Source organism: Crocodylus siamensis, chromosome 4 (assembly GCF_052110815.1).
Source record: "Crocodylus siamensis isolate JL-2025a chromosome 4, ASM5211081v1, whole genome shotgun sequence".
In the NCBI taxonomy this organism is placed as follows: domain Eukaryota; kingdom Metazoa; phylum Chordata; order Crocodylia; family Crocodylidae; genus Crocodylus; species Crocodylus siamensis.
The window spans coordinates 168,790,985-168,803,355 of NC_143398.1; the positions used below are offsets into that span (position 1 = coordinate 168,790,985).

A 12,371-nucleotide genomic window follows, 5' to 3' on the forward strand; every position below is an offset into this window, starting at 1 on the left:
CTTATGATGATAGGCTGAGAGACATGGGACTCTTTAGCCTGGGAAAGCGCAGGCTCAGCGGTGATCAGATGGCCACCTATAAGTTTATTGGGGTGACCACCAGGATCTGGGGGAACGTTTGTTCACCAGAGCGCCCCAAGGGATGACGAGGTCGAACAGTCACAAACTCCTCCAAGACTGTTTCAGGCTGGACATAAGGAAGAATTTCTCTACTGTCCGAGCCCCCAAGGTCTGGAACAGTCTGCCATCGGAGGTGGTTCAAGCACCTACATTGAACACCTTCAAGAGTAAATTGGATGCTTATCTTTCTGGGATCCTATGACCCCCGCTGACTTCCTGCCCTTTGGGCAGGGGGCTGGACTCGATGATCTCCCGAGGTCCCTTCCAGCCCTGATGTCTATGAAATCTATGAAATGGTAGATTAAAGTTTTCAGCCAAGCTTCATTGTACAGCAAGGCAGGTAATTCCAAAAATGGCACTAATGCCCAATCCTCATAAAAGGCTTTCTTAGACTCAGACTCGTGGAGCTGCAAGGAGATAATGTTGTGTGTTGTCCCCAAAGTAAGTAGTGTGCACCTGGTTATAACTGTGGAGAGCCCAAAGAAAGAAGCATCTACCCACTGGGGTCAGGTAAGAGGTCCTGTTGGGATGTCCCCATGGAAAAATGAAGGTGCAATTGCCACATGGGTTGGCTTGCAGAGGTAGTTATGGGAAGAAAGCAAACATAGCAGGTTCCTGGAAAGCTTATAGAGGAAGGCTTGGCCACCCTCTCTTCACTGCTACTATTACCCAGCCCATACCAATTTATTGCTAGTACAGGTCTGCCTGCCTGTGATACAACCACATCTTTGATCTGTTGCATAGACATACTCCATGAGTGGGCAACCTTGAGCACATTCTTCCTACACTTGTTCAGAACAATGGGGCATACATGTTTTGTAAACAAATCATATTAAAAAGATACTGTGACCTCATATATCATTGATTTCTCCCTAAAGTGGAATATACAATATAGGGTTAGCAAGCCAGTCAATTGACCGGTCAGATATTGTCAACTGACTGGTCAATTGCCTGCATATTTTGACTGGTCAAATATTATAGCCATTTAATGAAAAAAACCTACATTTTTTGTAGTTTTTTTGGCAGAAATATGATTTTTATTGTTTTTTGACACATTTCTTAAAAGAAAATTTGTCCGTTTCCTATGTATTAGGACCTATTGGCAATTTTTTTACAATTTTGGACTGATATTTGACCAGTCAAATACCAAACCCTTATACCATACAAGGCCCCACATTCACAATTTTATTTAATAATTGAAATATCTGTGACTCTTCACACTTGCTCCAATGTGTATTTATTAAGCAAAGAAAGAATAGCAGTGCTCTGTGGTTGCTCTCTAAACAGTAGTTTTCAGTTGAGCATGTTGCCACATGAGGCACCAGTCACCATGTCTGGTAGCACACCAGGACTTCAGAGAGCCAGCTGGAGGAAAGTAAAGATACGTTGCAGAGACGAAGACTGTGGCTGGTTAGCAGCCGTGTAGATATTAGTATGTTTTTGAGATATTCCCTAAGCTATTTATCCCTTCCCAGGTGACAGCTCAGGGGTTCAGCCCAGGGGGACTCTCTGTAATCATTCTACTAGCTCTAAGATGTGTTGTCTACTTCCTGTCAGCTCTGACAACATATGCAGTGTTGGGTTGGGCTGGTAACTGAGTAAGAGACCACCAACAAGCCTCTTGTTGCTTTCAGAAGTGCTGTTCCTGCAATAGTGAGTACCCTCCTGTTAGTACTGTGGCAGGGCCTCACTCGACAAATCCCCTAGGGCATGAGCGTCAAACCCAAATGAGTTTGTGGGCCAGTTCTGCACCATGGGGCATCCTGCAGGCTGGACAATCCACATCTAGATCCAGGCCATGGGTCTTGTTGCCTCAGCTGCCAGAGCCACTAGTTTGTCACCAGCAGTCAAGGAAGTAATGCCACTGGCACTCTTCCCCAATCAATAGAGCTGTTATAGCCAAAGAGTTAACAATGCCACTGCTCAACATCCATCACTAACTGTTGCCTGTGTTATTCACTAATGATGCATGAAAACATGTTCAGTGGTAGCGTTCACCCCATGCACTGGCTGCACTGATGCAGCCACATCAACAGGGGATCAAGCAGCACTGGTGTTAACTCCATTGCTGCTGGCAGCTACAGCCAGAAGCCACATGTGCCAGGTGACCCAACTCCACAGGCCAGATCTAACCCAGGCCCTATGTTTGACTTCCCCTGGCCCACGTATTTTGCAACTGCTAATGACTGTATGTGGTGAGTGCTAAATCACAATGATAGACAGTACTGTAAAACTAATATAACTAGAGAGAAAAGATTTCATGGGATTGTGCAGGCATGTAGTGTAGCCTTTTCACAGCCTTTTTGAAAGGCAATATTAATCCATGCTTGTACAACAATTCAAGTTCCCCGGCACTATAAAAGTGTAAAGTCTGACTCTGTTTTTCAGGCAGATCTGTGTGTTCTTAAGCACAGCCCCAATCATTTTAATGAGACACCAGGTGAGAACAAAGATGGACAAGTGTAGGTTTGTCACAGGATTATTTTTGTGTTTTTAGGATCAATGATTTTTTCCCTGAGAAATGAAGGAGGACAACAGGTAAGCTCAAGAGAAGATTTATTCTAGGACACCATACCAATCACACTACAAATGCAGCTTGCCAGGACAACAATGGGACAAATTTTGGTATCTTTGCTCACTGGATAGTAATTCCATGAGTAGTACTAATGGGCCAACTCCTCAGACAGGGTACAACTTCTAGTGAGCAGAGGGGTAGAGCATAGACTCTATACTATAAGAATAAACACTCATCCAAGGAAGCTCTTTTTGGATTAAGGAAATCCAAAAACTGAATGTTTGCTTCTCTTCCTATAAGAATAGATTTTTTTTTTCTGAGGGCCAAATCATGCAGCGCCTTATATTCATTTCACTCTGCAGATCAAATTCCACTTCAGCAATTTAGAATTAATGGTGTTTTCCTAATTCTTTCATAGCTGGGGCCTAAGCAATTATGGACACGATCCTGCTCACAACCTTTGATTTCAGTTGAACTTCTTCTGGGAGGAAGGTGAGCAGAACTGGATCCTATCACATTAGTGCCTGATTCATAGCCAACCAGAAATGGAATGACTTCTATTGACTCTAGTGGGCTTTGGATCGAGACTCTAAACATTGAAGGAAATCTGATAGATTTACTCCCTTAGGCACCTTTCAAAATCCCAGCCTAACTGCACACATTTATTTAACCAATGAAGAGAAGCATTCACAGCCTGAGAAAACGTGCTGCTTAGTAACTGTCCACCACACGCCTCAAAGACCCAACTCTTGAGGTCATGGCTCCCCATTCAGTGAATCTTCTGTATTCGCCAGGCCTCAGGAGGTACTGCCGTCCTCTGTAGTTTGGCTGTTCATAGAAAATCCAGCTTCCTTCAATTACTTGGCAAGACTGGATATCTCCATGACGAAATTCCTCAGAGATAGAAGAGCAGTCATGCATTAACTCCATCATCCTGCCTCCAAAATCAGTTTTCTCATAGATTTGGATTTTGCTACTGCCTCTGGGCTGTGACGACAAATACAAACACAAGTACACAGAATGTGAGTAGTAGCTCTATCCATAGGTCATTTGCTGCTTTTCTGCTGTTAATGATATATAAATGAATTGTCACTTTTCCTCAATCAGCAGGAAAGGGGCCTGATTCCACAATATATTATTTGTGTAACTCAGTATTTACTCAGTTTTTTTCTCCTGTTAATGTAAGCCTTATGTAGATATAATGATGACAATGAAGTGACACTGGTGCACAGCAGTGGTGATCTGAGCTTTGTATGTCTATATTTTATTTACAAACAGATTAAGTGGGCCAAAGTAAATGGCAAGTGGTAGCTAGACTCCCAGGGTGCAACAGCTTTTCTAAATATGAATGTTGTCCAGGGAATGGAACAGTATTATTTATCTATATATGTATATATATGCTGCCCTTTCCAAAAAGGGGCTTAGGGTTGCTTACAATTAAAGACGAAATAAATTATAAAAAGAGAATGAAATATTAAAATTAGAAAGTATAGCAAACATCCAAATATCTTTCCCAGCCACTCCTGCCTCCTGATTCTGACTTAGGATACGGGTACCACCACACAAGGCGTTGGAGGAGCTGGGTTCTATAAATAATGGTGCATCTACATAGTCATTAATGTACTTTTGCTAATGTGCATTACATTTAGTACCTCCATTGCGAGGTACTAGAAAAAAGCATATTAGCTTATTTTAATGCACATTAGTGAAATTGGACTTTTTGTGATGCTTTAATGCACATTAAAATAGGTTACTGCATATTAAAGCGCACCTGTAGATGTGCCCACTGTGTCTTTTATCAAGTCATCTCATCATTTCACTGCCTCTCTTTTCCTTCCAACTCTTTTTCTATTTAGCTCTGAAGGTGTGGTTCAGGATTTTCATGCATTAGATTTTTACACAATATCTACTACAGCTGGGCCCTGACAAGTTCCAACTCCAGTACTCCATAGTCTAAAAACAGTTTGGTGTAAATGTTGCCAATTTTGGGAGAATTGCCTGGAAATAGAGAAAAGTCACGTGCCCAGCACAAAGTGTTATATTTTACCACAAAGCATTAATGTCTGGGAAAATGATAAAAATGGAAAACAGGACCTTGGAATGGGTGTATCAAGCAAGTTATCAGCCTTGTCCATAATACCCTGCGAGAAAAAAGGAGGGCCTTGTGGTTGAGATACTAAACTGGGAATCAAGCAGTATTTGGTCCAATTCTGCATAAAAATGAACTTCTCCTGTGACTTTGGACACAGCCCTTTTAGGTCACATGTTTAAAGATATAAAATGCCAGAAGATGGAGATGCTGCCTGGAGAGACTTCAGGTGTTCTCAGGTGTGGAGATGTCCTCGATTTCATAACAAATTCCAATGCCCTGCTCTGTACGTTCTTAGGCTTGCAAGCCCCTTTTGAAGTCTGTCTCTTAAACTCATCACATTTCCTCCACCACCCTGTGCTTGTCTCTCAATCAAGACTGCAAGGTGTCTGCGGCAGGGATTGTGTGTTCAGCACGTAGGGTAAGAGAGCCCTGAGCCTGGCTGAGGCCTTTCAAAGTGTTTTCATGCCACAAAAATTCAACCACAGCAAAACCAGTGAATTTACCTGTGGGATTATGATGCAAGACCTGATGGAGTCATTGAAGCCCATCCATTGTTGGTAGTCTGGGTAGCTTCCCCTCTTCAGAAAGTACTGATGACCTAAGTAGTTGCTGCGCTCGTAGATCATCCAGCAGCCACTTTCCACCCTGATGGAGTTGCAGCGGCTTAGGTGAGAATGCATATCGGGCTGATCCGAGGTAACCTCATGGGAGCGGCCCTCAAAGTTTCTGCCCTCATAGAAAATGATCTGCATAAAAATGAAAGGCAATGCTAGTCATTAGAAAGCCTTAATTTGAAACATTGGCTCTGGCCTTCTGTTTTACACAAGTTCTGATCCACAGCCTTTCCAAATCAGTGGCAAAGTTTCTAGTGTCCAGGAGAAGGGGAGCCACTTTGGCATGCTGGGAATTTTTTGCCAACTGGCAGCTAAAACAGTATAATTCATGTACATCTTGCAGGATGATTGTAGGTTGCAGCCCCTGCATGAAAAATTCCACAAACCAGAGCTGCTCCCAGTCACCATAGTGCTGTATGCTACTGCCCATATCCCTTGAGATTTTATATATGAAGGCCCTGCATTGGGTGAAATCTCCTTCAACCTGTTCCAGAGCTTTCAGACTTTTCTAAATTACTGCAGTAACATTTGGGGACCAGGCTGAGAGGGAGGGAGCATCCCTCCTATTTAAGGCTTGGTCCTACACTTGTTGAATTGAATGGCAAAGCTCCTATTGAGTTGAATGGTGCAGAAACACAGTGGTGGTCTCCAAAGTAGGTGAAGCATTAATTTAACAACACGGAAGAGTCAAACAGTGGCAGCAGTACCTGCGAAGTTCTGGTTTAATGCGGTGTGGGGAGTTTTTATCTCATTGTACTTAAAAAAACATAAGAGGAAGAACTTCCAGATTCATTTCCAAACTACAATTTTCTCATAATCATCTATTAATGTCCTAATTTTAAGAAATATATAAAATGGGCTTTTAAAAAAAATTAAAGACATAAACTTAGAATCATAGAATCATAGAATCAATGAGTGGGAAGGGATCTAGACAGATCATCAAGTCCGACCTCCTGCCATGGGCAGGAAGGAGCACTGGGGGTGGCAGGGGTCATAAGACCCCAGCCAGGTGCCTATCCAGTCTCCTCTTGAAGGTTTCCAGGGAAGGTGAGAGCACCACCTCTCTGGGAAGCCTGTTCCAGGCTCTGGCAAACTTAACTTAAGCAAACTAAACAGAGAAACAATTCAAGTTGTTTCACATACAAAGCAGATTTGACAATATTCACTCATTTTTCTTACCTTTGCCATTTTAGCTCCTGTTTAGGTGTGAGACTTCAGTGCTCTGCAAGGATCAAGTGACCTTTATATAGGAAACAGTGCTGGGTCCACGTGTATTGGACAAAAGACACCGTTTTGCTCAGTAAAGCAAATTAACAGTTCTTTTTCCTTCGTCATCATCAAAATTATTCTTAGTAAACTATTGTTTTTATCTTCTATTTACTGAGTGGCAACTTTATTGTTACTGAAAATAACTAAGGATCAGAGAAAGAGTATGTCCTGCAATAATGTCATTATTTCCCTTAGGGATCGTGTTCAAGAGAAAATGCTGGTACTGCTGCCACCAAATTGTTTCCTGGCATTTAGTGTTAATCTCTCATTGTTCTCTGATCTCATGAGCAAAAGACTTGTTAAAATTTGCATGAGTTCTCCATGACATTGAAAAGTAGCTCTGGCATCATGCCAGTAAAACTGCCTGGCTTTGAATCAGGCCTATATTTCCAGTCACTTAGGGGAAAAAAAGGTGTTTTTCTCAGATCATTTTGGGTGATATTGCAGTCATGGTGGTAAATGAATCACATTCCATCAAAATTCTATGTAAAAATGGATGCATCTACACGTGTCCTATGGCAACGTTGTTACTGCACCGTGAGTGTGGCGCATGGTTAGTTTCAGCTGCTACTTTGCTGTAGCAGCATGCTAAAATGGGCGAGTGTGCCAATATGGCAAAGTAGCTGCCAGTCATATGTAGACTTGTGTAATTGCTACATTGCTGTAGCATGTCATACGGCGACATAGTGCATTGCTATGGCGACATTGGGTGATGTGTAGATGCGCCTGTTGGGTACTAATTCACTCTAGAATTGAATTTTAGTCACATACTCAAAATGTGGAGTAACAGTGAATGCTTAGATCATTCTAGTATTTAATTCCAGTCACACACAATCAATACTATGTGTCATGGAGCCCCAAACCCATCTAAAATTTAATTCCACTATTTAAACTGAAAGTTGAAAACACTTTAATTACTTACTCAAGGGGACTATCAAGGTTTAAAAATGAATACATTCATCTTAGGAGAGTGAAGAGAGATTTTTTTTCCCTCTCTTAGAGGCCAGAAAATAGCCTCATTTTGATAGAATTAATGTATTTTAGCCAAAAAAAATTAATACTTTATACAACATTTTTCTGTGCAAGGAAAAAAATTGTCGCAGTCAAGCATAAAATTTTTATTAAGTAGAAGAATTTTTCCTAGTAAGTTTATATGGTGTTTTTTAGTGTCTCCAGGCAGGTAGGTTGAGGTTGGACACGTGACATTGTTTCTGGCTCCTTAGTTGGCTTGACATGCCAGCACTGTTACTATTTAATCTTTATATTGCAGTACTGTAGTAACTAGACGGATGCAAGGAGATCAACAGAAGTAGCTCTGGCTATTTCTTGCAAATACTGGGTAGATTTAAAAAACAAAAAAACCAAAAGGTGTTGTGTTGTAATACTGCACTGGAACATGCTGGCAAAGCTCCCTACTCCTAGCTTGGATCTCACTTACATTCATGGGAATTAACATGAGCACAGAGGTTTATGTGTCCAGATTTGGATGTAACCTCAGGGCCTGTGTGTTTGCTTCCACTCAGAGCCAAACTAGTATTAACATAATTGGGGAAATCATTAAATCCATACTGACTTATTTGGAGCCCAGGATCCAAACTGCCCCTTTGATTTTTCAGCTCATCTTTGTAATTTTTCTGGTCTCTCACACTTATCCCTTTATTTCTCCTTATTCCTTTCTCTCTCTCTCTCTCTCTCTTTACTTAAACGATTAGTCTCCAATCTGGTCTGCACATATTCATATCACTTCTCCATCTCATGCTGCACAGAACAAACTTCTTGTTGCTTTGCTGCCTCATTGCAAATACCACCTGTAAATGTTTATACATGCTCCCACTAGCTTATGTCTCACCCTCACTTTCTCCTGCTGTTTGTTGTTGCATTTGCATTATTCATAGTAATGTCAGCAAAAATTTTGAGACAAAGGAGAAGATCTTCAAGTACTTTATGCTGGCATGGCTCCAGTGACTTCACTCATTTACACCAGTTTAGGATCCAGCTCCCAAGTTATGTGAAAGATTTTGTACAACGTAAGTGTATACAGTAGCTAGTATTGTGAATCTGGTCCAGTGGTGTCTGAGGACTACAATTCCAAGAGATTTTTTTGGTCCTCTCCCAGTCAAATAATTTCAGTAACAGCTTTTCTACATTTCAAAGTTAATGTAGATTAAGATTCGGGATGAAGTTAAAGGACAAAAGATGAGTACCTCTATATGTCGATACCTTTATTCTGGAGCAACAGTGTGGCTCCTATTTAGTTTAACCCAGTATAGGTCAATCCACACAGGAAAAATGAAGTAATCAAGAATGACTCTCCATGCAGGGTTATGCTTTATATTTCCTAAAACCCCCAGTATTTTGCAACAGAGACAAAATCTTTTAAATTTTTTTTGCCATCTATTTTCCTTTCTGAGACATGCTTCACTCGGGAAATCTTATTCTTAGGGTTTCATTGCCTATACAATAGATTACTGATTTCAGTATGGCTGCAAGAATATGCTGAAATCATAGGACTGGAAGGGGCCTCAAGAGGCCATTGTGTCCAACCCTGTGTTGAAGGCAGGATTGTCTCAAGTCATCTCAATCATGTGTTTCATTTAAACTATGCTTTAAAACTTCCAGTAATGGAAGTTCCACAAACCCTTTAGGCATCTATCCTGGTACTATACCAGCGTCACAGTTAGAAATTTTCTTTATATTTCACCTGTTCTTCCTTATATCTAGCCTTGTTGTCTTGTCAGCCTGTTGTCCCGTTCCCTATGGACACACAAAACAATTGCTTACCATCCTTATTACAACAACCTTTTTTATATCTGAAAATTGTTGTGAAATCCCTCTCATTCTTGTCTTCTCCAGACTGGATAATCCCAGTTCTTCCAACTTTTCCTCATATATCTCACTTCCTGTTCCTCTAATTGTTTTGTTCCTAGAACTTGAGTGATGAGGACCCAGGAGTATATTGCATGTGTAGGTTGCTATGCATTCATCAAACAATATGAATTCTGGGGGTGCACAACCTTTTGGTATTTCCTTTCAATGGACAGTTGAGAGACTGAGCTTTGCTAGCAATCATGAAAAACACATTCTATGCTTGGATGCTCAAATATTCACCAAATTCTGAAGGCGAATTATGAATTGTAAATATGGCAGTGGTATGCAGCCTAAGTGTTGGGAGTATGTCCTCAGGGAAGTGAGGAAAGAGTTAATCTCTTTCTCTCCGAATGGATCACAGGTATCTGCCCACCATACCGCAGTGACCTGCAAAGGAGAATGGTGGAGCCAGCTATGCCGGTTAGGGGGGAGAAACCAGTGAATTAGGCTGTACCTTCCGTTGTCTGCTAGATGTGCTGGCCACAGATGGTAATGACTGCTGCTGTTACCATACTGTATGCTTCTGTTGGCTGTACCACAGCAACTGTGCTGCCAGTGTCAAGTGCACACTGCTAAGGTACCAGCTACTGCTGGAAATGAGCTATCACTTAGTTCCCAGGCAGCACGAGAAGCCGCATTTCTCACAGCAAAGGTGGATCAAATCTGTTGGCAGAATGGAGGGCTCAGCTACCACAGAGCAGCTTTGCATATGCACACACTCAAAGCTGTGCCAATGGGACTGGACTTCTGCCAGAAAATGGGTAGCATATGCCAGGTCTTAATGTTAAGACTATCTCCTGGTCCTAAATGAGCTTACTGAGACAAGTCCAGAGTTTGTAATAACAGCATTTCCCACTTTTCTAAGAAGATCCATACCCTATGGTAGTACAGTATTCGCAGCTCATCAAACAGCTATCTTGAAACAGACTTAAAAATTTGATCTTCAGGCACGATCTACAATGGGAGATGGCGTGTAGCAAATACTGCATACTATTAAGACAACATTACAGACTTAATTGCCCATTTAAGTGTATTCCATGAGGATTTCCATTACAACTTTGAGGACTTGGGTCTCTGCTGGTATTAAGTCCATTTTTCATCCTCATAGTCCAAACTTATCATTTGTTTAATGTAACTAACAATTGAGACCTGCACATTTGAGACTTATGTCAACATTGAAGAAACATCCCTCCGCACAAGAAAAGCAGCACACAAAAGCCTGGATGTACTATATCAGCCTGAGAGAATTTCAGCCAAAATTTGTTTTCAGAGAAGTGACTAGGTTGTCTGATAGTGATAGTTGTCTCCCTTTCAGCAGGCTCTTTACTCATGTAAGACCTATTCAAGAAGATCAGAGTATTTACCAACACAAATAAAGAAAGCCTTTCAAGACTGTCTTGAATCAGGAATTACTAAAATTCCCATTTCACAGATAGGACCCAAAGTATGTGGATTGTTTAAGAAAAGACTGCCTATAGCTCTTAATATTCATCCCTCCCTTAATCACAGATCTAACTTTCCTCTCTAGTACCAAAAAGAATACTCAAACCAGCAAAGAGCCCATGCTTTTTTTTATACAGCTTTTGTGCTAATTGCACCAGATCTTCAGCTGCAGTAAATTGGCCCAGTTCCATTGACTGCACTGATTAATGGCAGCTGGAGATCTGATCTGTTGTCTTGGTGGACACTTATTACAGCCTTGTTTAAGGCAAGTAATATATTTTGATGTATGCATAAAATATTGGTTTCTTTATAGTCTTCTACCATTTTATGGAGGAAGCAAGCAGATAGTGTGCTTTAACTGATAATTTTCATGGGAGCCTGGAAAGGCTGGTTTAGCAAATACCAAGACGCATGCTATTCTATTTGTTCATTACATGGTATAATTATCATAGATGCCGAATACCTTACGTTTGTAAACAGGGAAACTTGGGTTTCCAGCTGTGCTTCTCATCTTTGCAGAATAGTCAAGGCAACATTTCTCTGTTCTGACTGGGTTTTATCCTATATACATCAGCTTTAGGGCTTGATTTGCATAAGCTGAAAAACAGGAATCCTGTTCTGCCCTCTGGCCCACAAGACCATTCTTTGCTGTACTGAGGTGAGTGGTATTTATTCTTTGAATTTCTATACATGTTATAGGCAGCACACAAGTGGTTTGTTGTTACAGTGAAAGAAGTGACACAGTCAGCAATAGTTTGTTAGTGACAAACATATATAAGATCCAAAAGTGGGAGTGAAACTTCTGCACCGAGTGAAGAAACGTGAGGTTTAGGCATTATACCACTGCAGAGGTTTGCTTTTATTACTTGAACGTTTACTATGGCACATAGGGTTCCTGCCGGTGTGTTTGGTTTTAACTCAGCAAAGCACTTAAGTATTTATTTTACTAAAACCTGGAAGTACTTGCATGCTTCAAGTTAGGCATGTGTATGGTGTGTAGGAACTAGCTAGGCCACCGTCTGTTTAAAAGGATGCTGTCTGGTGGTTCTCACTGTTTTCTGTATTCCAGAAGACACCAGAACCCTGCTAGAGCAGTTGCCTGTGTACATAGGTAGGCCTATAGTGTTGTGTGTAGTTGGCAAACAAGGTTAGACTACACTGTGCCTGTGCGGCCATGTCTCACTACACACCTGTAATGAGCACAAAAAATACAACGGTATGCTTTTGTACTTTGCCTTAATGAAAGGGTCTAAATGAATTCAGCCGAGGGTGTTAAAATGTAACATCAATGTTGTTGTATTGTACTTTGTTTTTTGTAAATTATAATGCATAGGGTTCAGAGGTGCCTGTTTCATATAGACTGAAGACTACATTAGGGATGTCATACTGTTACTAAGCTATGATATACTTATTAGCAGAATGACAGTATGGCCATTGATTAATTAGGTTA

The 12,371-nt window shown here is 41.1% G+C and overlaps 1 protein-coding gene across 1 annotated transcript; it reads right to left on the bottom strand.

The window, feature by feature from the left end:
- Positions 1-3,346: 3,346 nt before the first annotated feature.
- On the bottom strand, positions 3,347-6,529 carry LOC149867157 (gamma-crystallin M2-like). Its single transcript, XM_090041686.1, has 3 exons — positions 6,521-6,529; positions 5,231-5,473; positions 3,347-3,622 (listed from the first exon to the last, which is right to left on the bottom strand). The coding sequence occupies exons 1-3, from the start codon at positions 6,527-6,529 to the stop codon at positions 3,347-3,349; spliced, it is 528 nt and encodes a 175-aa protein (XP_089897812.1).
- Between the last annotated feature and the right edge of the window lie 5,842 nt (positions 6,530-12,371).

Excerpts from the sequence above, each read along its gene's own strand:
- LOC149867157 (XM_090041686.1), bottom strand. Across the intron at positions 3,623-5,230 it reads CTTGCATCATAATCCCACAG|CCCAGAGGCAGTAGCAAAAT; the intron begins GTAAATTCACTG and ends TTGTCGTCACAG.